This window comes from Passer domesticus, chromosome 20 (genome assembly GCF_036417665.1).
Source record: "Passer domesticus isolate bPasDom1 chromosome 20, bPasDom1.hap1, whole genome shotgun sequence".
In the NCBI taxonomy this organism is placed as follows: domain Eukaryota; kingdom Metazoa; phylum Chordata; class Aves; order Passeriformes; family Passeridae; genus Passer; species Passer domesticus.
Genome location: NC_087493.1, coordinates 8509537 through 8536324, shown reverse-complemented (window position 1 = coordinate 8536324; position 26788 = coordinate 8509537). Strand labels below are relative to the sequence as shown.

Genomic DNA, 26788 nt, shown 5'->3' with positions numbered 1-26788 from the left:
GTCCCTGGGCTGGGATTGCCGCTCGGTGCCCCCCAGCTGGTGGGGCTGGGGACAAGGATGGGAGGAGGGCGGGCCGTGGTGGCCAGAAGCCACTGAGGGTGGCGGATGGTGGCGAGGAGGGCCACTGAGCGGTGCTGGAGGCAACTGGGTGGCACGGGGCACGGCAGGCGGGTGGCACTGTGGGCACGCGTGTGCCACCGCGGGGGGACAGCTGAGGGGGGGTGGGGGACACCGGGGCAGGGCGATCCCGGCAGCACCCCGTCCCCTCGCCTCACCGGCGAGCCGGACCGAGCCGGGGCGGGCCGGGGCGTGCCGGTCGGTGCCGGCCCCGCCCCGAGTGTCGCAGCCCCGCGGTGCCGCGGAGGCGGCGCCGGGCGCGGCGCAGAGCGGAGCGGAGCGGAGGATGCTGCGGGCGGGGGCCGCCGCCAGCCCCGCTCCCGGCCCCCGTCCCGCTCCCGGTGCCGCTCCCGGGCGGGAGGAGTCCCCGCCGCCCCCCGCCCGCTGAGCCCGGCCCGGCCATGGGGGCTCTGACCAGCCGGCAGAACGCAGGCGTGGAGGAAGTGGATGTCCCCGCTAATTCCGTCTACAGATACCCCCCGAAATCCGGTGAGCCCCCGGGGTGTCTCGCGTCCCGGTGGCGCCGATGGGGAGGGAAAGAAGGGAGCGAGTCGGGCACGCACCGGGCACGACCTTGCTCCGGGCGGGGTGACCCTGCGCACCCCAAAGCCAACGCTGACGCACGGGGGGCACCCTAAAAATCTGGGTCTGGTGCGGGGCACCCTGCGCGAGCTGGGCGCGGGAGGGATGGGGGTCCCCCCTCTCCGGGCGCCCCTCTGCCCGCACAGCCCGCTTCCCAAACTTGGCTGAGTTGACGCGACTTTAATGACATTATTGTCATAATTATTTCTGTGGCCGTGGTCTGCGGCACCGGGCTCCGGAGTTGCTTTTTATAGCCGGTTACTCCGGTGCTGGCTGCTCGGGAAAATCCTGGGTTTAAATTCCCGGGAGGATGAGGGAGGCTGGGCTGGGAGGGATTGGAGGGGATCCCTCCTCCCCAGGGCTCTGCCCCATCGCAGCACCCCAGCCCCTGCCGTGGGGATCCTTCACCCTCCCGGCTGCTCTCCGTGCCTCGGGGCTTGCCGGTGATTCATCTCCCGCTCCCCAGTCCGGCCCTGTCTCAAACCTTGTGCGTGACCTTGGAAAATCCGTCCCTCCCCTCTGTGCCTCGCTTTTCCCTTTCTCCTGGCTGAGCGGGTGTCCGAGGGGGAGGGAGGGGTGCTGGGGTCCAGCCCTTGGGTGGGCACCGGTGGGTGATGCCCAGAGCGCCGGGCGTGCCTGCCAGGAGATGGCACAGGATCCCTGCAGCACTAAATATTATTAATAGGTAACTATTTTGGTAGTTAATAGGATAAGGTAAACGCTCGGATCGTTAGCGCTGTGACAAATTATTCACTAATTACAACTAAAGACCTCCTTAGCAAGAATTACAGCCCAGCACAAACCCTGCGCTTGTCCTGAAAAGCCTTGCTTGGCTTTTTTTTAAAATTTTAATCTAAAATAGGTTGCACAGCTGGCTGGAGATGGCTGATCCTTGACAGCCTGGCCTCCCGCAGGGCTCCCCCAGCTCCTCTTTTTGTGTGGTTTTAAGGCCTCTGCCACTTTGATGCCAGGTGATCCCATCCATGGGATCGCTCTTTGTAGGGACGGTGTCTCCAGGCATTACAAGTTTTCCCTTGGGACCCTCTCTTATTTAGGGGATCTTGAAATATCTGGGTACAAAGGATGGAGGGTGCAAGTGCATCCAGCTGAGCACTTCCAAACCCATCTCAGCTGCAGAAGCCACCAGGCTGGTGCCTAACTCCAGCTCCCAGGGGGAGCCTGGGGCTCCTCAGCTGGCCTGGTCCCACTGCTGGGGTCTGGGCAGAGCAGGGGGGATGGCCCTGCTGCTGCCCAGGGTCCTCAGGAGAAGGGCAGAGGGTGCCCAGGTGACACAGCCATCTGCACGGGGACAAGGGCCGGCTGGTGGCCCTGGGAGATTACGGCTGGTTTGCCTTTAATCCGAGTGGGATTTGCCTTCAGCGCAGCTGAGGGAGGACGTGCCGGGCAGTGGAGCTGATTCTGCTGTGCCAGCAGCACTTCCCTCACCTCAAACACCACCTGGAAACAGCCACTGGCCTGGAAATGTGGTCCTGGAGGGGACTCTCATGGGACCTTGGGGCATTTCCCTCTCTGTGATGTGGCTTTGGCTGTTGGGCTGTGGGCCCTCTCGGGATGACCTGTGCAGCCATGGAAATAGGGCAGCTGTGTCTGGTCCCAGTTTATCCTGGGTATGCCACCCCCTCCAGACAGGCTGTCAATGGGATTAGTTAAACCACAATTTTTGAAACAAAGGCTGAGATTTACTTCTGTGGCTGCCACTGGCAGGAGGAGCCAGCGGGGGCTGTAGATGGAGCTCCCTGCCTGGGATGGCTTTTGGGGCAAGTCCCCAGCTGAGGCTGGCACCGAGCTCCCCTGGGGCACACGGGGCTGTGAGCAGGGCCCTGGCTGGGGCAGCAGCACAGGATTAATGCAGCAGTGGCACCCCCAGTCGTGGGGCACAAGCCCAGGTGGTGGCAGAGCCGTGCCAGCCGAGGGCTGACGCAGCAGCGCTGTGGCAGGGTTTGGCCTCAGCTCCGGCTGCCCGCTTTGAGCACGGAATTAAATAATGGGCTGCCCAGGGGCAGGAGCACCCAGAGCCTTTAACCAGCCCATCCCAGCAGCCTGTGCTGGCACCCGTGGCCGCAGGGTGTCCCTGTGCCAGCACCATGCCATGCCACCCGTCTGGGCTGACTGCAGGCTGTGCAAACCGGGTGCTTCCCTCACCGGGAGAGTGTGGATGAGCTGGGAATGAGCTTTTCTGGTTTGGCAGCTTTGGAGAGCGAGGCTGTGACGTTGCAGAGCCAGAGGCTGCAGCACCAGAGCCCAGCGGGGCAGCAGTGGCTGGGGCACAGGGCAGGACATGTCTCTGCATGCCAGAGCCACGGGCACAGCACACACGAGGGTCCTCACCCTTCTCTGCCAGCTGGAGAAGCTGGCATCGCTGGCACTCCTGGGGAACAACGAGCTGGCAGCTGCTGCCAGATGTGTGCTGGTGCCAGCAGATGTGCAGGGCATAAAGACTCTTTTTTGGCCGGGAACCTCAGGCAATTGGGGTTTTTTCCTCCTTTGCAGCAGCCCTTCCCGAGATGTGGCTGTCCTTGACAGGCTCTCCTTCCCTGGGAGCAGGCGTTGGATTTACAGGCAGCCCATAATCAGGTGGCTGTGGCTGGGAAGGTGCTTCCCTGCCCCCAGCCACGTCCAGGCAGTCACCAACAGCTCCTGCTGATGCCCTGGGCTCTCCTGTGCTGGAGCTTCCCTGGAAAAGCCTGGCACGACTCGAGCCTCCTGTTTAACAGCAAGAGGACCTTTCCTGGGAGGGAGCACAGAGCTCTGTCAAGAGGGAGTTGAAGCCTCTGGGAGCCTGCAGCACCCAGGGATGCTCCCAACCCCGGCAGGGACACTGGGTGATGGCAGCGTGCTCCTCACCTGCTCTGCCCATCCTGTGGGAGCCCCCAGCACGCACTAAACTGCAGCTGGGAGCCTGTGCTCCATTTTCCAGCTTTTCCTCGCTGCTGGGGTGCCTTTTCTCCATGTTTAAATGTAATTTTTTTGCCATCTCCTGCTCTTGCTGCAAGTCAGTGTCAGGAAGAGCTCTGGATGGCCCCGTTCTCTCCTGGCTGTGCTGTTGCAGGCAGCTCTGAAGGCACTTTGCTCTTGAGGCTTTTTATTTTTCCACCTGGCCGAGTCCTTCCAGGCGAGCTGCCTATAAATTATGTACATGGAAAATGGGACCTGAAAGCAGCAGGCATCAATAATTGATGGTCGACGTTTGCTCAGGGGCTCGCTGCATCCGGGCATCCCTGAGCCACGGGGCCTGGGCACAGCTCTGTGACCCCACTCCTCCCTCCTGGCCCAGTCAGACCCCCCCTGCTCCTCCCCTTGGGCTTTGGGCTCCCTTTTGGCTTTTCAGTGCAGTATTAAAGCCTGATGCAGTCCCTGCCTCTGTTGGAAGCTGATTGCAAGCTCTGACCTCAGTACCCACAAGCAGAGCTGCAGCCCAGGTTTAAGCTCCTTTATCTGTGGTCCCCAAATGTTTGCTTTTGGGGTGTCCCCAGGGGGTGCAGATGGCTTTGTGCTGGTGGGTTTGGGGTTTTTATAAGCTAAACCCTGTCCCTGTGGCTGTCAGGATGCAGGACACTGTGTCCACATCTGGCTGACTCCTGGTGCTTCTGCTCACCCCTCGCTGCTGCCCCATCCCTGTCCCCCTTTCCCTTTCCCTTTTTTCCTGCCTCAAGTCCCAGCCCTCCTGCCTGGCCAGCTCCTGTGCCACAGCCTGCTCTCCCCACACAGCCCAGCTCTCAGACAAGGAGCAGGCACCAGTTGTCTCCTGGCTGGGCTGGGAGGAAACTCTCCTCTGGTGGGGGAGTGCCTGACCTGGGGGCTGCTCCCAGCTCCAGGACATTCCGGTGTTTTGGCTCTGTCAGGGAAGAAAGAACCCTGGTCATTGCCCAGCGTCCTTCAGGGCACTGTGGAGCACTCTGCAGGGCAGGTGCTGACCTTCTGGGGGGTCTGCAGGACCCCAAAATCCTGCCTTGCACAGGTGAGCCCTTCCTGGGGAAGGCTGCAGGCTGAGAACTGACACAACTCGGGTCACTTGTGCTCTGCCCACCTTGCTGGTGGCAGCTGCAGCCAGGCTGGGGACATGCTGCCCTGGGTGGCACACGAGCTCTGTGCCACCAGGCCCTGGGCAGGAGCAGCCCTGGGCTGTGTGCTGGCTCCACGCTGCCCTTCCCGGGGATGTGGGGGCCAGCCTGGCTCCCCGGGGCTCCCTGCAGCCCGGGCCGTGCCTCTCCTGCCTCCCTCAGGGCATGAGCTGGTGCTCATGGCCAGGATCAGCTCTGCTCTGCTGCCCCCGGGGCAGGACGGGTCCATCCACCCCTGCCAGGGATGGCCGAAGGTCAGGGTGACCTTGGGTGGCTCAGGCCATGCTGGGGCTCACCGGGATTTCCCAGACAGGAAAAGGGGAGCAGGCAGTGTTGAATCCATGGATGGAGCAGCCCCAGGGCCAGCGCTGCCATGGCTGGGTGGGATGCAGCAGGAGGGGAGGGCAGGCAGGGCGTGTGGGCTCTCAGCTGCCAGCTCAGCCAAGGTGACCCTGGGGACAAGGGCCACCTCCCGTGTGGGCTCTCAGCTGCCAGCTCAGCCAAGGTGACCCTGGGGACAAGGCCACCTCCGTGCCCGTGCTCAGGCCCTGCTGTGCTCTGGTTGCAGGGAGTTACTTTGCCAACCACTTCATCATGGGCGGCGAGAAGTTCGACTCCACGCAGCCCGAGGGGTACCTGTTCGGCGAGAACAGCGACCTCAACTTCCTGGGCAACCGGCCCGTGGTGGTGGGTACCGGGGAGCGGGGCACGGCCGGCCCGGGGGGGTGACACGGGGGGTGACACGGGGTGTGTGACACGGGGGATGTGACATGGGGGGTGTGACACGGGGGGTGTGACACGGGCTGTGTGACACGGGGGGTGACACGGGGGGTGTGACACGGGGGGTGTGACACGGGGGGTGTGACACGGGGGGTGACACGGGGGGTGACACGGGGGGGTGACACAGGGGATGTGACACGGGGGGTGTGACACGGGGGGTGACACGGGGGTGTGACACGGGGGGTGACATGGGCTGTGTGACACGGGGGTGTGACACGGGGGGTGTGACACGGGGGATGTGACACGGGGGTGTGACACGGGGGTGTGACACGGGGGGTGTGACACGGGCTGTGTGACACGGGGGGTGTGACACGGGGGTTGTGACACGGACTGTGTGACACGGGGGTGTGACACGGGGGGGTGACACGGGGGGTGTGACACGGGGGGTGACACGGGGGGTGACATGGGCTGTGTGACACGGGGGGTGTGACACGGGGGGGGTGACACGGGGTGTGACACGGGGGGGTGACACGGGGTGTGACACAGGGGTGTGACACGGGCTGTGTGACACGGGCTGTGTGACACAGGCTGTGTGACACGGGGGGGTGACATGGCAGTGTGACACGGGGGGTGACATGGGCTGTGTGACACGGGGGTGTGACACGGGGGGTGTGACACGGGGGTGTGACACGGGCTGTGTGACACGGGGGGTGACACGGGCTGTGTGACATGGGGGGTGACACAGGGGTGTGACACGGGGGGTGACACGGGGGGGTGACACGGGGTGTGTGACACGGGGGGTGACACGGGGGGTGACACGGGGGGTGACACGGGCTGTGTGACACGGGGGGTGACACGGGGGGTGTGACACGGGGGTTGTGACACGGACTGTGTGACACGGGGGTGTGACATGGGGGTGTGACACGGGGGATGTGACACGGGGGTGTGACACGGGGGGTGACACGGGGGTGTGACACGGGGGGTGACATGGGCTGTGTGACACGGGGGGTGTGACACGGGGGGTGTGACACGGGGGGGTGACACGGGGGGGTGACACAGGGGGGTGACACGGGGGGGGTGACACGGGGGGTGACACAGGGGATGTGACACGGGGGGTGTGACACGGGGGGTGACACGGGGGTGTGACACGGGGGGTGTGACACGGGGGGGGTGACACGGGGGGGTGACACAGGGGGGTGACACGGGGGGGGTGACACGGGGTGTGACCCGGGGGTGTGACACGGGGGGGTGACACGGGGGGTGTGACACGGGCTGTGTGACACGGGGTGTGACACGGGGTGTGACACAGGGGGGGTGACACGGGGGGTGTCACACGGGGGTTGTGACACGGGGGTGTGACACGGGGGGTGTGACACAGGGGGTGACACGGGGTGTGACACAGGGGGTGCAGGACGAGGCTGCTGGCTGTCCCCTCCTGCATTGGGCTGAGTGCATTCTCTGGTGGCTCATCCAAGGGCTGGGCTCCTGCTGCAGCCTGTCTTCCATCCTCCATTAGTGGTGGAGGGGAATTGGGCTGATTTAATCGAGCTTCTTTCTCATCCCCTCTCCAAGAGCTTTCTCCATTTTTCCCCATCTCATCCAGGAGCCATATCCCAGACAGGAGGGCACATAACACAGAGGCCCTGGTGTGCTTCAGGGTGGTAGAGCAGCTTGGAGAGGAACAGATAAAATTACTCCCCAAGCTCTAGCAAGGAAGGGGAAGAAATAAAATAAAAATAAAATAAAAATAAGAAGAGAGGGGGTAGGTTGGGGCTGGGGAGGGCATGGATGGGTTTTGCAGTGCTGGTGCTGCCAGCTCCAGCTGGTCTCAGGGCACAAGGGAGCCTGGCTGGAGGGAGGTCCCTACACTCCAGGCTCCTGGAGATGGTTTTGGTGCTTGCTGCCTTTGGAAAGGGAGGAAATGAGAACAGGGGTGCAGCCTGGGAGTGATGTCCCCCCTCATCTGGGTGCCCCTCAGCCGTGGGACAACTCACCAGCACTGGCTGGAGGAGTTTGGGGGGTTAAGTGTTCAAAAGATTCAGGGTGAGGGCTTAAAAGCCACCAAAGCTTTTCTGTTAACTCGAGATAAAATTGCCTGGTGCTTTGGCCCAGCTCTCAAGCATTGTCTGCTGCCAGTAAAGTTCCTGTTTCCTCCTTGGAATTGGCTTTGGTGGTGTTTTGGCAGCATCACGTGGTCCTTGAGCAGGGAAGTGTCCAGCCCTGGGCTGTGCCAGAGCAGGGACCCAGGCAGAGCCAAGGTCAGGAGCACCCACAGAGCTCATAACACGGGGTGGCCAAAGGCAGAGCCTTTCCCCCCCTCCTCTGTGCTTCCCTGGAAGGGAGACGTCAGCACTCAGGGTCTCCTCCAGCAGTGAGCGTTGAGAAATCCTCTTGATTACAGTAAAAGCCTCTAAACTGCCCAGTGAGCAGTTCCCATGTCAGCAGAGCAGCAGGGAAGGCAAAGGAACAGCTTGGAAGCAGCAGAGAGAATTAATACAGCATCACGAGCTAAATTGTCTTGCTCCATTTTAATTACCGATGGCTCTGGGCTGCAGAGCTGTGACCAAGATCAGGAGCAGGGGCAGTTCTGGGGCTGCACTTCTGGGTCAGGCCAGTTCTGGGGGCTCAGGGAGGAGCTGGGGAGGATCTGTGCTGGTTCTGGTCCAAGCCTGGTCCAGGCGACTCTTGGGTCTCTGTGGTGCTGCCTCCTGATGCTTCTTGCCTGTGATACTTTTGCTTTCTGACCCTCTGTGAGAGCCCTGGTTGGGCTGGAAAGATTAAAGATGGCCACTGCTTTTTAGTGGGGGATTAATTTTGGGTTCCTTGGGGATAAAGGCCAGGTGATCTTGGAAGAATTGTGTCCCAAGTCCTCTGTGAGCCGAGCACTTTGTCTGAGCTATGAACAGCGCTGCTGCCACAGGGATGTGCAGGGCAGCCAGAGGCTGTGCAGGCTCTCCCCTCCGTGTGCACACGATAATCTGGATTTTCCAGCTGGGAACAGGTTCCCAAGGGGCTGGGAAGGGCGTTGCAGGTTTAAGTTGCTGCCACCATGCAGGGGCTGAGGAGCAGAGAAGCTGCTGGAGGCACTCAGAGCACAGGGGAAGCCAGGAACTGTTGAAATGTGCCACTGGGTTTCCCTGCCCACGCAAAGCTGCTGGAGTTTGCTTGTAGAAAAACCCCAAGACAGACTTTTGAGGGTGGTTTTTATTTCACTTCAGCAAAAGCTGGCCTGCACCAAATGTTGCTGTAGGCACGTGGATGACATTCTTAACTTCACCACAACCGTTAACATTTTTTTTGTTGTGTTTCAGCTTGATTGAAAGTGAGGAGATGCAAAACGTCCTCTGAACGTCCCCTTTCTGACATGCAAAATCTGGCTTGTAAAATTTAATTTAAAAAGAAAATCCAACCACCCCCAAAAAGTGCTTTTCACACGTGGGAGTGAAAGAGCCCGAAGTGGTTTCTGCAGAACACAATTTGCCTGTGGCACTTCCCCATCCTGCCCAGCCCCACGGCCCCTGTCACCCCCTTCCCTCCTCTGTCACCCACCCCTGGCTGCTGCAGCAGGAGGGGGGTGCACCCCTGGGTGCTTTCCCAGGGCTGGTTTGGGTATGCTTTGGCTGGGTGAGGTGCAAAGCAGCAATTTTGGATGACTGATAGTTTGAACAGCAGGGGATGTGTCACGAGTGGCACAACCTGTCACGACAGGGCTCAGCTCCAGCCTGGAGCTGTTCTCACTCTCTCCTCTCCAGCTGCAATGGGTGACTCTGCAGGTGCTCAGTTCTGCAGGTGCACCTTCCGTGACTCATAAAAACGTTCGTTAACAGCAGTTTAATGACTCTGCTGCCCTTTTCCCCTCCTGAAGAGGGTGGGAGCAGTGGGACACAGTTTCACAGTGCTGGCAGTTCATGTCCCAAGCCTCTGATGCCACCAGCCATGCTGTGCCCAGCCTAGGCTTTAATCTGCCCTCAGTGGCACCTGTGGCATCAGAGCTGGGGATGGTGCAGCAGGGAGGGGACAGAGCTGTGCCTGCACGGAGGGGTTCTGCAGCTGCCTGTCCCTGCTGTCCCTCTGAGGCCAGCACGGGTCCCCAGTCCCACCCCTGCTCTGCAGGGCTTTGGGGACAGCAAAGGTGGTGATGGCTTGGAGGACAGTTCAGGTGGTGATGGCTTTGAGGACAGTTCAGATGGTGATGGTTGTCCCACGTGAGAGCACCAGGGACATGGGAAATGGGAAGTGGGCAGCTGAGCTGGCTCCCTGCAGGGCATCCCCAAGTGCCACCTGCAGTTCACTCTTGTCCCCTGGGTGCTGGGGTGCAGTGGGTGCCTTGGTGAGGGACAGTGGGACACTATTCCCTCTCCAGTTGAGGCTCTTTGACCATCTGCCATCCCTGATGGCACTGACACCCTCCTGGCTCTGGCTGTCCCTTGGCACATGGTGGCAGCTTGCCAACGAGCTGGGCCTCAGTCAGGGCTGATCCCTCCTGGAGTTAAACCTGCCTGGGAGGTGGAGATGGACAGGGGGAGGTGGGTCCTGCATCCCTTTCCCACTGCCCAAGGGACACCCCCTCTGTGTGTCCCCTCCCCAGTGAAACTGCCCCTGGACTTTTTGTTTGTGGAGGGATGTCCCTGCCATCGTGCTGCCTGGTACCCAAATGCCAGCAGGAGCTGGCAGGATGCCCAGGCCACCCCAGTTCCCCGTGCAGGTGTTGGGTTTGGGTCGCTGGGTGCGTCTGCCTTCACCGGTGTCTCTCTCGTCCTAGTTCCCTTATGCTGCTCCACCTCCTCAGGAACCCGTCAAGACCCTCAGGAGCTTAATCAATATCCGCAAGGACACCCTGCGCCTCGTCAAGTGAGTCCTGCTCCCCTGGGTGCTCTCGTTCCGCAGGATGGAGGGACGAGCGCTGCCCTCCCCTCTGCATCCCACAGCACAGCACATCCAGCACGGGCCCTGCCGCAGGATTAGAGGAGCTTAGCGCTGCCTTTGAAGTGCTTCACTCCTTCTTCCTCCCCCAGCTTCCAAAGGCTTTGCTGGAGGGAGGCTGGGGATTGCTGCAGGGCCGGGGGATGTGGGATTAGGGCTGAAATCTGTCTGCGGCGCTTCCCGGCCTGCAGGGTGACCTTGTGCCTCAGTGTCCCCTGAGGGAGGGCAGAGCCCCTTTTGGTGCCTGGTGAATTAGTCCTGGAGCACCCCAAAGCCCATCTCCTGGACTCTCTGTGCTCCCCAGGTGCTCGGAGGAGGTGAAGACCCCGGGGGAAGAAGTGAGCAAAGCCAAGGTGCACTACAACGTGGAGTTCACCTTCGACACGGACGCCCGCGTGGCCATCACCATCTACTACCAGGCTACTGAGGAGTTCCTCAACGGGGTGGCGAGGTGAGGGGCCCAGACAGGCCTGGGTCACCCCCCAGCTTGGCCTGTGTCCCCCCCAGCCTGGTGTGTGTCCCTGCCCCATGGCCATGGAGCCTTGAGCATCTTTCCTCTTGAGGACAGGAGACAGCTGAGGTGTTTCAGCAGGGGGTTCCTTGTTTCCCCCAGGTGCCACCACCAGGTCCTTGCCAACCTCTGCCACCTCCCTCCCTGTCACATCCTGCTCCCTCTTTTTACCTTCAGGTCAAAACGGAGACCAAGGGAAATAATTTCCCCCCCAAACCCCTCCAGGCTGGCTGTGGAGTTGTCCCTGTCCCCTCCTGTGCTGTACTGACTGCCCTGTGGATTATTTTAGCCTTTTTTAGAACTTCTTACCCCTGTCCCAAGAGGCATCTGGGAGGGGAGCAGTGACACACACCCCCCATCCCATTTTCCTGGCATCTCTGGGGAGAGCAGGAGGGGTGTGGGGACACCCTGACCCTGTCCCCTCTCCACGGGACAGCTACACCCCCAGGGACAACAGCCTGCAGTCCGAGACGGTGCACTACAAGCGGGGGGTGTGCCAGCAGTTCTGTGTGCCCTCCCACACCATCGACCCGTCCGAGTGGAGCGAGGAGGAGGTGGGTCCCCCCGGCCCGACATCCTCCCTGATAGAGGCGGGATGAAGGCTCAGCGCTGCTCCACCTCACCAAACCTCCCCTGTCTCTCTCCAGCTGGGCTTTGACCTGGACCGCGAGGTGTATCCCATGGTGGTGCAGGCGGTGGTGGATGAAGGAGAGGGTGAGGAGGGGGTTCCTTGCTGGGGTGGCCTTTCCCAGCTTGCTGGCGTTGTGATGCCAGCTGGGCAGAGCCTCCTGCTTTTCCTCCTGCCCGTCCCCCTGCATGTCCCCTGAGTGCTCCTTTGTGTCTTGCAGAGCACAGTGGGCACTGCCACGTGCTGCTGGCCACCTTTGAGAAGGTAAGTGCCAAGCTGGGGCCATCCCCCTGCTCCTGCCTCCATCCCCCACCAGGTACAAGAGTCTGCAGAATCCCTGGGGATGGGGATGGTGCTGCTGGGGTGGTTTGGGCTGCTCCTCAAATCCTGGGACTATTCCCTCATTTTAAGCACCCTCTTCTAAGGCATTTGGGCTCAACTCCATCTTCCTTCCTACAGCAACTGTCCAGCTTTGCAGTGTGTGTGACTATCAGGAAAAGCCAGAATTCCTGCAAAATGGGCTTGTTGGGAGTGGGGAGGGAGCAGTGACTCCACAGGGTGGGTGGGTGCCCTGGCACAGCAGCCCAGGGCTGCTCATCCATGTGCTCTTTCCCCTCTCCAGCACAGTGATGGCACCTTCTGCGTGAAGCCCCTCAAGCAGAAGCAAGTGGTGAGTGTTGAGGTGTCCCTGAGGTGCAGGTGTCCCTGCACACCCTGCAGGGGAGGCACTCAGGGGTTTTGGGGAGGCCCCAAAGCCCCAAGGCTCTGCCAGCCTTGCCCCTGCCTCCCAGGGAGTGCAATTTCAAGGTTATCAATGAAGAGAGAAGCCCTGGGTGCTGGGGGCAGGAGGACTGGCCCGAGCAGGGGGCTGGGAGCCCTGGTGGCTCAGGTAAGGTGTCCCTGCTGCTCACCCCTTGCCATGGGGTTGCAGGTGGATGGTGTGAGCTACCTGCTGCAGGAGATCTACGGGATTGAGAACAAGTACAACACGCAGGACTCCAAGGTGTGTGCCTGCATCCCCTGCCTGCATCCCCTGCCTGCATCCCTGGGGTCTCCCCTCGTCCCTTCTTCCCTTCCCCTAGCACAGCTCTGGCCACTGAAACATGCTCAGGTTAAGAGTTTGCACACAGCATGGAGTTGGTGGTGACTGGGGACACTTTGTGTTGGCATCGAAGCTGCTGGAGGCAGAAAACTGAAGGATTGAGCTTTTCCCCCCATCCTTTGTGGTTTCTTGGGGGAGGGCTTAGATGGGGAGCATGGGGCTCAAGGCATGGGATGTGCCTTATGCTCTGCTCTAACATGTAAAAATTAGGGTGAAAGTTTGGGTTTCTGCTTCCTTTGGCCTCACTCTCAGCCTCCTGGAGGAGAGGAATGAGATCCTAGGGGGGCATTTCACCAGCAGGACACAGGCAGAGCTGTCTCTGAGCACCCAGCCAGTGTTGTGGTGGGCTGGGGACCCCCGAGCCGAGCAGGTCCCTCTGTCCCCGGGGCAGGTGGCCGAGGACGAGGTGAGCGATAACAGCGCCGAGTGCGTGGTGTGCCTGTCGGACGTGCGGGACACGCTGATCCTGCCCTGCCGCCACCTCTGCCTCTGCAACACCTGCGCCGACACGCTGCGCTACCAGGCCAACAACTGCCCCATCTGCCGGCTGCGTGAGCCCCGGGAGGGCTGGCACCACTGGGAATGGGCTGGCACCGCGGGGAACGGGCTGGCACCGCGGGGAACGGGCTGGCACCGCGGGGAACGGGCTGGTGACACCGGGAACGGGCTGGGATCACTGGGAATGGGCTGGCATCTCTGGGAACGGGCTGGCACCGCGGGGAACGGGCTGGCACCGTGGGGAACGGGCTGGTGACACCGGGAACGGGCTGGCGTCACTGGGAACGGGCTGGTGACACTGGGAACGGGCTGGTGTCACCGGGAATGGGCTGGCGTCACCGGGAATGGGCTGGTGACACTGGGAACGGGCTGGCATCACTGGGAACGGGCTGGTGTCACTGGGAATGGGGGGGTGTCACTGGGAACGGGCTGGGATCACTGGGAACGGGCTGGTGACACTGGGAACGGTCTGGTGTCCCTGGGAACGGGCTGGCACCTCAGGGAACGGGCTGGCACCTCGGGGAATGGGCTGGTGACACTGGAAATGGGCTGGCATCACTGGGAACGGGCTGGCACCTCAGGAAACGGGCTGGAACCTCAGGGAACGGACTGACACTTCCAGGAATGGGCTGGTATCTCTAGGGACGGGCTGGTGTCCCTGGGAATGGGCTGGCATCTCTAGGAACGGGCTGGCATCTCCCACCCTCCAGCTCTGCAGTCCCTCCAGCCCCACTGGGGATGCCCCTTTTGGGAATCAGGGTGTCATTTTTTGACAGGTCTCCTTTCAATGCCTGGTTTTCACCCCTCCCTTTCTTCCCCGCTGCCCCAGCTTTCCGAGCCTTGCTTCAAATCCGAGCCATGAGGAAAAAGCTGGGCCCGCTCTCGCCCAGCAGCTTCAACCCCATCATCGCCTCGCAGACCTCCGACTCCGAGGAGCACTCGGTCAGTGCCTGGCTGAAGGTGGGACCTGGCCTCTCCACCATGGATGGGGAGGTCTGGGGATCCCTGTGGCTCTGAAGAACAGGGTTTGTTTATTTATTTATTGCAAATTCGTCTCGCAAAAAAGGCGGGGTTGATATTACAAAAAAAAAAAAGAGAAAAAGGTTTCTGGCAGCTTTCATTCTCTAGGTTTGAGCTTCTTCCTGGGGCGTTCTGATCCCACTGGAAGTGAGGGGATCAGCAGAATGGCCCAGGGAGGATCCTGACCCCACGATCCTCTCCGCAGTCCTCGGAGAACATCCCGCCGGGGTACGAGGTGGTGTCACTGCTGGAGGCCCTCAACGGGCCACTGACACCGTCACCAGCTGCGCTGCCCCTGCGGGCCCTGGGGGACCCCCCGGGCGTGGGGACCCTGCCCTCCTACGGCAGTGATGGCCCCCTGCCCCCCCTGAGGGGACTGTCCCCCCTGGAGCGCCTGCCCGACTGCGGCCCCCCGGCGCTCAGGATGAAGAAGAGCATCTCCAAGTGAGTCCTGGCGTGGGTACGGGAGTCTGGGGGTGCTCAGGGGGGCTGGGGGGCATGGGCAGGGGTGAAACCCTCTGCTTTGCCCCTCTGGCCAGGTCCATCTCACAGAACTCCTCCATCCTGCCCGAAGAGGAGGATGAGAAGTCGTGCACTGAGTCAGAGCTGAGGGTCGCCAGGAGGAGATCCCCAGCCCGGCATGAGGAGGTGAGCACTGTCCAAAATGAGTATAACTCCTACTGCTGGTAAGGAGTTGAGGCACTGGGGGGCCAGCATGTTTGGGGGAGGCTTGGGACCAGAGAGACTGGCTGGGGTTGCCCATCCTGGCTCTTCCTCCATCCATGAGAAAGCCTGGAGGAGATGGCCCATCCATGCTGAATATTCCCCCATCCCACCCTTCCACCCTGTGGACTCCTCTTCCAGGAATGTGGTGCAACCCCAGAGAGTGAAAACCTCACCCTGTCATCATCAGGAGCCATCGACCAGTCCTCGTGCACTGGGACACCCCTGTCCTCCACCATCTCGTCCCCAGAAGGTACAGCTTGGAGGGGCTCACAGGCACTGGCAGGGCAGCAGAGTGACACCATGATCTCAGGACTGTCACACTGTGAGGGGAGTCAGAGGGGTGGCATGGCCCCTTCTTACCCTGCCATGGACATTGGATGGAGCCCCAGGGCTCACCTCTGCTTTGTCACCTGTACACCTGGAGATGGGAATCACAGGGGCACTGATCCTGCCTGTTTTGTCACCCTGTAGACCCAGAAACGGGGGGCTGTGAGCCCTGGGGACCTGCTGCTGGCAGCTTTGCACCCATCACATCTCCCTGGTGTGCAGCCAGTCCTTCCTCTGCACCCCACTCCTCCTCATTAGCCCCTCTTCCATTGGTGGGTGCTGGGCCATGACTCCCAGCCGTGGAGCAGCCCCTCAGCCCCTGCTCTCCCCCAGAGCCCGTGAGCAGCAGCCTGGCTCAGTCCGTCATGTCCATGGCCTCCTCCCAGAGCCAGCACTCCCAGCTCAGCACCGACACCGTGTCCTCCATGTCTGGCTCCTACATCGCCCCTGGCACGGAGGAGGAAGAGGAGGAGGAGGAGGAAGAGGAGGGGGACATGCTCCCCTCGCCCGCGGCCGCAAGCGCCACAGCCTCTGATGGAGAGGTGGGGACTGGGGGTTGTTGGTGGAGCCCAGGCTGGGGAGCTTCCCCATGGGATGTAAATCCTCCTCCAAAACCACTGGCAGCAGACTTGTCTTTCTGTTTTCCTTCCATCTTTCCCACCTTCCTCCTACAGTCAACACCCGTGGAGTCCCCGGATCTGAATTTTGTCAGCATCTCTGCTGAGGAGCGCGATGCCGAGGTAACCAAAACCATCCCACGGGGAGCTGGGAGCTGGGGTGTCACCTGGCACCGTGGGGGGATCCCAGCTGTGCCCAGAGCTGGGAGCTGTGGTGTCACCTGGCACTGCTCTGCCCATACTGGGAGCTCTGTGGTGTCACCCAGCACTGTGGGGTGATCCCAGCTGTGCCCATACTGGGAGCTGTGGTGTCACCTGGCACTGCTCTGCCCATACTGGGAGCTGTGGTGTCACCCAGCACCGTGGGGGGATCCCAGCTGTGCCCATGAAGGGGGAAGCTGGGCAGCTGGCACCAGGGCTGGGCTGGGGCACACGCTGCCCACGCATCCCTGTCCCTGAGGGCTGCCCTGGGGATGGATGGGGCAGTGGGGCTGTGCCCCACCGACAGTCCTGACCCATGGAATCCCCAGGGATGTTGCCCCAAGGGGACCTGGGAGCAGCCCCTGGCACAGCCCCGGGCTAACACTGGCTGCCTCTCGCCTGTGCCACAGGGCAACGATGTGCTGGAGGACGAGGACGCCTCTCCCACGCAGGAAGACGGTAAAAGGCCCTGGGTCCTTGTTGTCCCCTCGCTTTCAGCTCACTGTCACTGTGAGTGGGAGGTGCTGTGCTGTCCCCAGCTCCCCCACTGCCATCAGGGACAGCCCTGGGGGACCCTGCGGGCACTGGAGTCACATCTGTGACAGCAGGGACACCCACGGGGGGCTGAACACCACGGGGTGGGGGAGCCAGCCAGCCACGGGGACCCAGAGAGCTCCGTGTGGGACAGGGAGCAGGCCATGGCTGGCTTTGCCATGGAGCAGGACCCAGTGGTTTTTTCCAAGGAGCCAGATGGGAAAGAGGCTTCTCTCTCTCTGTGTTTATTCCCTCGCCAAGGTCTTTTCTCAAATCTCTGAGACTCTCCCCTGTAGAAATCAGTGTCTGGGCTGATTCCCATAGGAAGGGGCTGCAGAGCTGTTCCCACTGGGATGCTTTCCTCACTTTCTTTGGCCTGTCCTCAGTGTGCTTTTGCAAGTCAACACACACACATCGAGGGCTCCTCTCACCTCCTCCCTTGGGCTCAGACAGCCAAGGAAAGAGGTGGTCACCTCCATGCCATTGGCCACCAACTGCCCTGAACTGCTTTTGGGCAACAGGGAGCTCCACAATGTGCCTCCTCCCACATTTCCAAGTCTCTTTTTAGCAAAAATACAACAAAACTATTTCCCCATCCAGCCCGGATGCTCGGCCAAGCTGGAAAGCAGGAACACCCATGGAACACCCATCCCCAAATCGTGGCCTCTGACCTGCAGAGAGGCTCGTGCTGATGGGGAGACTCAAGTATAACAAATAGGAGCAACCAGGGGCTGTGGTGGACATCCATGGACATCCCAACAGCTCTGGGAGCAGGGTGGCCTTTCTCCTTAGGACACAGTCCTGCCCCTGTTCTCAGCAGGGCCACTGGCACATTTGAGAACATCCCTCCTGAGGTTCAATCACCTGCATCCGATGGATGCAGGTAAGAACCTGGGGGCTGATCTCTTGCAGAAGCAATGCTAAGAAGCAGAGTTACCTCCCTCATCCCCAAAAGCCTCCATCCCCCCTGCAAAAGCTTGGCTACGGCTTCTTTTGCCCCACGCATCCAGCTACTGCCTCTTCCTGGCATCCACGCAGCTCTCACGGCACCGCTGGTGCCGGAGAGGCTCCTGCAGGAGGTGATGGGTGCCACCACAGCCTGGCTGTGCCCGAGGGAAGGTTTGGCAGAACCCTGGGCAGGTTCATGCTCACGCCCACGGCCGCATCGTCGCTGTTCCGCTGCCCTGCGATGCGGCCGGTGCGAGGAGAGGAGCAGCTGGGGCCCTGCCCAGGCCTTATTGTCCACTCTTCACCCCGATGCATCGTCTCTGTGTCATCTTTTTGTTGTGGAAGAGGCTGGGGAGGGGAGAGGAAAAGCCCCAGCAATGCCACCCCCCAGTCTAAAAGGCGACGTCGAGCCCCAGCGCGGCCGCGGCGTTAACTGCCTTAACTCCCTTCCAGGCCCGAGGACAGGAGCTTTCCTCGGTCTGAGGTGTGACAATAACAATGACATGGGCATCGCACACGTGAGAGCGCTGGACAATAAACTGTGCTCTGAGGCCTGCTTACCTGGTGAGTGGCCGTCTGCTGAACATGAACTTGGGGTGGGGGGGACAGTTCCACTCTTCCCTGCATCCCCCCAGCCCTTCGCATCCATCCCTCCTCTCCCATCACCATCATTCCCACCATGCCCGCCAGGCTGGGCTCACTGCACCCCTCCAGCCGTCCCTCTGTGGGACACCAGCCATGTCACCACCTCTAGGTCAGGGTGGCCTGGCCAGACTGGGATGTGAGGATCCCATGCTTTGCTGGCATTTTATTTCTCTTGGCCAGGGGGCTGCTGGCACCCCAGGAGGCACCAGTCCTCCTCAGGAAGGTGGTTGTGTGGCACAGCTGTGGCCTGGCACAGGCTGTGGTGGGCACAGCAGTGTTTTGTGCTGGGGTGTGATCCACAGGCAGTCCAGCTGTACAGCAGCAGTGCCTGCCTTGTCCTCCCTGCAAGGCCAGGGAGATGGGGTGTGTCCATCAGGTCATCTTTCTACAGAGCCCCAACTTTCATCTGTCTTTCCCATTTCTTCATGCTTTCTCCCCCACCCTCCTGCCACCTTTTTTTCCTCCCAGCCTCTCTCCATCCTTTTTTTCCTTCCCAGCCTCCCAGCCTCTCTCCATCCTTTTTTTTCTTCCTTCCCCCCAGGCTCCTCCGTCTGCGTGAAAGTTCATGTTCGCTCTGTGCCAACACGGTTTCCTCCACCCACGCTTGTGCCCCTTCCCTGCCCAGAGTTGCCCAAAGGTGACAAATGTATTGAACACCCCTGGCCCCGCTGGGGAAGGGGGCAGTGGGCTGGGGACCCTGCCCAGCCCTGCAGGCTCTGCTTCCTCAGCCTGTGTGTGGGGAAAAGAGCCAAAAAGCCAAACCAGCGCCCTCCATGGGGTCTCACTCAATACATTTGTGGACAAGCTGAAAGCAACTCTGCCTGTGCCTTGCCCCTTCAGCTGACTTTGTGGCAGGTCCCAGACCTGCAGCAGGTGCTGGAGAGCCAGTGAAACCCACTGGAGGGAGGTGAAATCCTTTCTTCTCCTCTGCTCCTTTGGAAAAACCTCCTCTCCTGCTGCCTTGCCTGTTCCTGGTGGTTTCTGTGCTGGAGAAACACGGCTGAGGCTCTTGGGGAGGAACAGGCACCTGCCACAAAAGCCCTGTGTCCTCTCCATCACCCTCTGTCAGCAGCTGGCTGAGTCCTGCTGGCCTGGGGGGCTGGGGAGGGAGCTGGGGGTGTCCCAGCAGCACCTCTGCTTTGCTGGAGGGCCTGGCAAAGCATCCCTTGGCTGTGGCAGCAGCCAAAGCCATCCGTGACTGCATCCCTCTTGGTTGTGCTGGGGGGAGGATGAGGAAGGGGGAGCTTTGCAGCCCAGATGGCTCCAGCACAGGGCCAAATTCTTGCTCTGCTGTGAGGTGTGCACTGGCCTTGTCCCCTGCCTGGGCTGGGCACAGGAGCTGCTCCCTGGGCTGAGCCCAGCCAAGGATGCCCTCTCCATCCTTTGGCCACCACAGCTGCCCTCAGCACGAGCTGTGCTGCATGAGAGGGGTGATCCAGCCTCAGCCTCTGTGGGGAAAAGCAGAGGGCTGAGGTGGGGCAGAGTGGGAGCTCTGGGGCTGCCCGTGGTCCCCTGGGGATGGCAGACATGATGTTCTCCATCCCTTTTCACTCGCTGTAGGATACAAGGCATTTTCCCCACATAATAATGGACAGTGATCATTGTTTTCTGACTTTCCTTTGTGAGCTGTTGTACCAGTTTGTTTAGATCAGGATGTTCCAGTGGTTTTCAACCAGTTTTTAACAGCCCATTCCAGTAGGGGTTGTAGGCAAAATGTCATATAACACATCTAACATAAGTTTTGGTGCAGTTTTTGGTAGGGAGTAGCTGAAGTCACACCCTGCTCTATAGGTGAAGTTACAAATAAGTGGATTCAAGCAGTCACAAAGCTGTGTCTTTGTGTCACCCACTGTTAAATTGTCACAAGAGGTTCTTAGACACACTCCCTCATCCTATGGACACTGGGATGGATTCAGGGTCATTTTCAGGAGACATTTTGAAATGATAGACACAGTTCTGTGTCCAAACACACAGCTTAGGCTATCAGAATATTACTTTCACATATAAACCCCTGTCATTCTCTCACCACACAACAATGTACATCAGTGGTTTGCCATGCACGTGTATGATTGTTCTCAAAAGCCCATGCTCAGTGCTCCAGTGGATCTAATCCCATTCCTACCACAAGGATTTGGTGCTTGGTACACACAGAAGCTCTCTGTATTGCTGTGACCTTACTAGTGATGGGGACATAAGAAAATTAGATTGAAGATCATCAGAGTTTAAATGCTCTTTCAAATTTCAATGAATAAAAGTCCCTTTTCCCATTCAGTGATTATCCCAGAGCTGGAGGAGTGTAACCACAACTGAGCTGAGTGCTGAAGACACTGCTCTGAGCAATTTCCAGACATCAGCCAGTTGGTCATTAACATGTGGATATTTTTGATATTTGAAGCTGATCACTGTGTGTTTCTAAGAGCAGATAAGGAAGACCTTCAGGGTTGATCTGTAGTGTTCAAATTATTAATGGTTGCACCCAATTGAGCAGTCAGAGTTTCAAGACTAATATTGTTCAATACTCCTATTCCAGTTCCCAATATATCAGTTAGATGTGTGAGGTAACAACCTCTGGTTTACCAGGAAAACCACCCAGCAGAGGAGGTACCTGTAAAAGATGAACATTTTGGTCTGATAGCAGAAACATTGGTCTGCATCTCTTTAAGGACTAGGATTAAACAGTATTTGTTGTTCAACCAATCTGACCTTGAAATGTTCAGAGTTGATTTTATAGGTTTTGGGGAAGTTTTTGGAGCAGTTGTGGAGGGTATGCTGGGCACCCTTAAGCCCTCTAGAGCAGTCTGCTTCTGTAACATAAGGAGTTAGGATCTGTATTGTGTCTTTAAATTTACAGTCCTTTAGGCTCATGGTGAGACAGACTGGGGGTGTTCCATATTTTGTGGTTTTGTTTTGGCTGTATTGTTCATCAAATCTCTCAGGGCTTGTACCCAGTCCGTGGCAACCCCTCTCAGTGATTGCAGGGAAGGCAGTGGCATCCTGGCCCTTGAGATCTGTGGTGTTCAAGAGTCTACATCTCCAAGTCCATCAAGTCTCTTGGACAGTCTCCAGGCTGGTGCCACTTGAGAATGATGTTTTTGTCCTCTCTGCAATGGATGAAGGTGCAGGATGTGGTTCCAAAGCTTCTTTCGAAATCTCTGCAGATTTCAATCTGGTGGGAAAGAGCTTTGTGAGGAGGCAAAAGTCCCCATCCCAGGGATTTTAGGACATGAGGTTTAACTAAAACCTACAGATCCATGTCCTCGTGCGGATCCTGCAGAGCAGGAGTTTCAGGGGCTGTCCCCAGGGTTCAGAGCATCCTCTGGCCACAGCCTCTGCCAGGGGCAGCGTGGAGAAACAGCTTTGGAAAGAGAAACTGGGGAAAGACATCTGCCAGAAAGGCTGGCACCGAGCTGGGGGCGCTGGGGAGCTGCTGTAGAAAACCTGAAATCCCCTGAGGGCTCCTGAAGCTTTAAAGCCACAGATGCTCCGAGCTGTGAGCAGCGGGCTGGGTGAGCTGGTTGGGTTTCACCTGGATGGATTTGGGAGCTGGGTTTCACCAGGATGGATTTGGGTTCCACCAGGATGGATTTGGGTTTCACCAGGATGGATTTGGGAGCTGGGTTTCACCAGGATGGATTTGAGAGCTGAGTTCCACTAGGATGGATTTGGGTTTCACCAGGATGGATTTGGGTTTCACCAGGATGGATTTGAGAGCTGAGTTTCATCAGGATGGATTTGGGTTTCACCAGGATGGATTTGGGAGCTGGGTTTCACCAGGATGGATTTGGGTTTCACCAGGTTGGATTTGGGAGCTGGGTTTCACCAGGATGGATTTGGGTTTCACCAGGTTGGATTTGGGAGCTGGGTTTCACCAGGATGGATTTGGATGGATTTTGGTCTCCCCAGGGCAGGTCTGGCAGCAGGGGAGACCCCTCCAGCAGCACAGGGGGTGGGAGGTGGGTGGGCACAGGGCTGACACCCTGCTCCAGGGCCAGACCATGTCCTGCTGCCCCAGCCCTGCTCCTCAGCAGCCTCTCAAGGGTGCTCTGAGCGCAGCTGGGCCCCTGCACTGGAGCACTGCAGTGACTTAGGCAACATCAAGCTCTTAATGGGATTTCCGTGTGCGTGTGTACGTGTGGTCCTGTTTAATTATCCATTCCCTCCGGGATCTGCAGACTTAACGTGCCTCGCTCTCCAGCCTGAGCTCGCCATGAAAAGCCACTCGAAATGGCAGCTGTCACCTCCCATAAATCAGCAGGCAGCAGGATTTTGTTGCTCCCCCTCTGAGAAAGCCTCAGCCCTTGGCCTTGGCGTGCCCTCACACAGTCCTTCCAGCTCAGAGCTGCCCTGGGCACGGGGCTTGGCCTCGCTGGAGGGCACAGCCAAGCTGCCTCAGGGGTGCACCCCCTTCCTAAGGGCACCACGCAGCCTCTGATGGGTTTGGTGGTGGGACACAAGCCACGGGCCGAGCTCTGCCATCCCCCTGCCCCAGCTGAAGGGTGCTGCCTGACCTGGGAGCTGCACAGGAGGCACGGGGGGACCCACAAGCATGCCAGCCCTCGGTTCCCCTTGGCACGAATCCCGGGAGGCTCCACGCATGGGGACCCCTCACCCCGTGCCTGGTGGCAGCTCCCCTGCCCCCTCCTGGACCCGTTCACAGGCCATGAGACCCCCAGGCCCCACTCTGTGCTCGCTCGTGTGCATGTCCCCGTGTCCCTGCTGCTCCTGCCTTCACCATGTGCCTTCTGGTCTCTCCTGCCACGCAGCCGCCGTGCCGGACTCCTGCCCCATTAACATTGAGGAATAGGTGAGCCCATGGGCCCCCCAGAGCTGCACCTGCCTCGTGCCCCGTGCCCCCGGGGGGTTGGCGCTGCCTTGTCACCCATTGCTGGTGGCCCCCTCACTGCCCAGGCCAGGGGGACATGCCCTGGTTCCTGACCTGCAGCCCCATGGGTGGCCCCCTTCATGGGGGTTATTGAAACCCAGTGGTGGCTGTGCTGTGCTTCCCGTTTGGCCCTCAGCACTCCTGGGGGTTTAGGGGGCTCCCCAGCCTGGAGAGGTAAGTGCAGCACCCCCCAGCCTTCACTGCAGCCAAAACCCAACCCGGGGCTGGGGAGGTGGGTTCCTTTGGGAGAATAAATCGCACCCCCGTGGAAAAACGAGCCCAGTGCACCAGTGGCCTTTGGGAGCCCCTGACCCCCGTTTTTCTCCCCCCAGGCCCAGAGGCAGCCAACAACAACGTGGGGCTGCAGCAGACCTGGCCCTGCTGCCCCCCCGGCCCCCGGGACCCGGAGCAGGCAGCGGCCACCCTGCCCGTGTGAGGGCACAGACCCCTGCCCACCCACAGGGACCCTGCTCTCTGGGCACCGTGGGCATCATCAGCACCACCCCTCAGCTGTACCAGGACTGATTTTCAAGAGAAAATATGGTAACCTCGACTTTTCTGTGGGGGCTGAAAGCCATGTTACTTTGGAGCTCCCCACAAGCACCTTCCCATTCTCCAGCCCCAACGGGGATGGGCTGGGGTCCCCTCCTGCCCCCCTGGTTATCTTACACCCCCAGGCTCCTCTCCTCCAAAGTGTGGAGCAGATGGGACAGGGACACCTCACCGAGGGGGTTCTGGGAGGTGGGTGGGTGGGGACATTGGGGGGATGATGTTGGGGGTGTGGGTTCTAGGAAGAGTGCTGGGATTTGGGATTGGCATCCTCGGTGCATGAGCTGCTGACTTTCACGGGGGGCTGCCCCCACCAAGTTTGCTGGCCCGTGCACTGTCCCCCTGCCACAGGATGTCCCCATTAATGCACTGGCACTAATGGTGCCCCCTTGGCTCCCCCTCCTCTGCTCTCCTGGGCAGCACTGGGCCTGGCTGCTGCTCCCAGGGCATGGGGCAGGGTGGCAGGGCTGGGCAGGAGGCCTGGTACCAGCCTGGTCACCAGCCCCGGGGGCACTGACAATTTATCCTCTGTCTTCCGCCCTGCTGTGAGCTCGGGGCTGCGCCCTCTCCCTGGAACAAGTGCCAAAAGTGTCACCCCATGCCACCCGCCCTGCCCTGCCCATAACACGTTGTAGCAAGGGGTGGGTGAGGGTGGGGGAGCTGCCCCCATCTCCATCCCATCCCTGTGCCCAGCACTGGGCTGACAGCATAAGTGGATGTTGCTCCAAGGGCAGGCACACAAGGATGGTAAAGCAGGAGGGGTAAAGCCACAAATTTGGGGTCTGGTGGGTCACTGGCAGAGCCAGGCTCCACTCCAGAGAGCATCAGGGACAGCCAGGAATCACTTGGAGCAGCATCAGACCCTGCATCCCAACCTAGCAGGCTCTGGGGCTGTTTGGGGCAGCCCAGGGTGGGAAGCTGAGCCTCCCTTTTTCCCTGCTGGTTTTGTCACACGGCTGTGGCAGCCGAGGCCACCTCCTCCTCTTTGCAGGACACAGCTGCAAAGGTGGTCTCAGAGCCACCTTAGCACAGAGATGTTCCTGCACTGCAGTGTCCCTGGAGGGCTGGGTGGGGAGCAGGTTCCCAGTGCCATCCCCACTGTGCTGGTGGTGGCTGTGCCTCCTGGAGAGGGATGGAGCCCTTTTGGGGGCTGGGGGTGTTTTCTCACCTTGCTCTGTGTGGGTCCTGCCAGAGGTGGGTTTGGAGCCATCCATCCCACTGCTCTCTCCTCTGGGCTGGCTGTGTCTCCTCTAAGCTCAACAGCTCCCAAATTCCTCCCTGGGAACCCGGGGCTGGATGTGAGGGGTGACAGCTCCAAAACGCCATCCTGTGGCATGCCAGGTGGGAGCTGCAGAGAGCAGGGAGGGCTGAAGTGCTGGGGACGAGCCTTGTGGCCCGTTTGGGGACGTGCTGGCTGTCCCAGCCCTAGGGAGCCACAGCAGGGAGAGCTTTGGAGGTTCACCATCGTGCTGAGCTGAGGAAACCACGGCAGCCATCCCTTCCCTAAGTCTCCAGCTTGGGCAGGGGAGAGAAAATCGGGCTGGTGCTCCAGGGGCACCTCGTCTACCAAAGCCCAACCTCGTGGTTTCAGAGGGGACAAGGACAGCTGGCCTGGCCCCCTGGCACAGGCTGCAGGCTGAGCAGTGCTGCTGCCTGCCTGTGAGCAAAGGATCCATCCTCTGGGTGGCACAGGAGAGACGGGATCTGGCCAGGAGTGACATCCGTGCCGTCCTCGGCCACCCAGGAGGGGTAAGGGGCAGGCAGGAGCTGCCAGGGCAGCGTGGGGTGGGAGGTGGCAGCCCCGTGTCCCAGCGACCCACGTGTCAGGGATTTAAGGAAAGGAAACCAGATTGCTGCTTATGATTTTGCTTTGAGCATGTTTTGGATTTTAAGAGTTTAATAAAGGGTATCTTATGTCGACAGGGTGTCCAGAGTCGTTTTGTGGTGGCAGGGTGAGGGTTTGGGGGGCTTGGTGTGTAAAAACCCTTTTTGGCTGGGAGCACCCACTCACCTGTCACCTGGGTACCTCGTCCAGAACAGCCCAGCTGATCCAAATGTCCTAAAACACTTCCCAGCCTGCATTCCCAACTATCCTAAATCCTGCCAGGATGGAGAAAGGGCAAATGCAGACTAAACCTCTGTCTGGCCTGGGGTAGAGGCATCTTCCAGATGTGTGGTGTGGGTGGGCCCTGTCCCTGCTGGGATGGATGAGGACACCCAGAGGGAACTTTTCCTGGGGGAGAAGAGGAGCAACAGAGAGCTGGGAGCTCATGCAAGAGAAATCCCTCCAGCGCTGGGGAAGAAAATGTGTGCTGGGAGCTGAAGGCTTGAAGGTGAGGAGGGCTGTAAGAGGGGTTGTAATTTGGGCTTAGTAGAAGGGGCTGATGATGGTGGGGGGAAGCAACTTGCAGCTGAATCAGAGCCAAAATCAGAATCAATCAGATTGGAAAAGGCCTCTGAGATAACTGAGTCCAAGCCAAGACTGACCAAGCTGGGGGGATGGCTTGCAGATGGTCAGATCCCTCCCTGGCCTCTGTTAAAGCTCTCAGAACAGCACTTAGGGGGCAGGGATCCCTTAGAGAAGTCTGTGGCTGTGATTTTTTAAATTAAATGAAGGCAGACCCTGTCCTTTATTTTTGGAGTCTCACAGCCTCCCTTCTGCTGTGCCCTCATTGCTGTGGGTGCATCAGGAGCAATAAAGAAAATGGGGGCACAGGCAGGAGGAAAAGGGCTGGGGGTGCCCCTGGAGAGGCAGGACGCAGGTTTTCATAGAATCACAAACAGTTTGGGTTGGAACAGACATCAAAGAACATCCAGTTCCAACCTCACCCCCCTCACCACAGGCAAGGACACCTTCCACCATCCCAGGCTGCTCCAAGCTGGCCTTGAACCATTCCATCCACAGCTTCTTTGAGCAGCCTGTTCCACCACCATCATTTTGTCCTGTAATCCAACCTGAACCTACTCTCTCTTGGTGTGCAGCCATTCCCCTTTTGCCTATCACCTGATGCCCAAAGTCCCTCTCCAGCCTCCTCAGGGCTCCCTGCTGGTGTGGGATAAGGTCACCCCGGAGTGTCCCCATCCCCTGGAACTGGGCTCGACCCTCTCCAGCCTTCTCAGGGTTCCCTTCAGGTGTGGGATAAGGTCACCCCGGAGTGTCCCCATCCCCTCGGGCC

At 59.7% G+C, this 26788-nt stretch overlaps 1 protein-coding gene and 1 long non-coding RNA gene across 6 annotated transcripts; one reads left to right on the top strand and one right to left on the bottom strand.

Annotated features, from left to right (window-relative positions):
* The first annotated feature begins 340 nt into the window (after nt 1–340).
* Nucleotides 341–25532, top strand: RNF157 (ring finger protein 157). 5 transcript variants are annotated; one of them, XM_064395210.1, is made up of 21 exons: nt 341–606; nt 5350–5468; nt 10264–10352; nt 10729–10875; nt 11372–11489; nt 11583–11649; nt 11784–11827; nt 12186–12233; nt 12495–12566; nt 13057–13216; nt 13993–14105; nt 14389–14627; nt 14723–14831; nt 15048–15159; nt 15570–15778; nt 15911–15976; nt 16465–16513; nt 17990–18100; nt 18723–18818; nt 22945–22985; nt 23396–25532. In XM_064395210.1, the coding sequence occupies exons 1-20, from the start codon at nt 519–521 to the stop codon at nt 22983–22985; spliced, it is 2097 nt and encodes a 698-aa protein (XP_064251280.1). In that variant the 5' UTR covers nt 341–518; the 3' UTR covers nt 23396–25532. The 5 variants fall into 5 exon arrangements, with proteins under 5 accessions (XP_064251280.1, XP_064251276.1, XP_064251278.1 ...); XM_064395206.1 differs by having other exon boundaries at nt 356–606; nt 10291–10352; XM_064395208.1 differs by lacking the exon at nt 18723–18818 and having other exon boundaries at nt 356–606.
* LOC135284008 (uncharacterized) lies at nt 20540–26700 on the bottom strand. Its single transcript, XR_010349568.1, has 2 exons — nt 25624–26700; nt 20540–21347 (listed from the first exon to the last, which is right to left on the bottom strand). It is a non-coding gene; the product is annotated as an uncharacterized LOC135284008 (long non-coding RNA).
* Between the last annotated feature and the right edge of the window lie 88 nt (nt 26701–26788).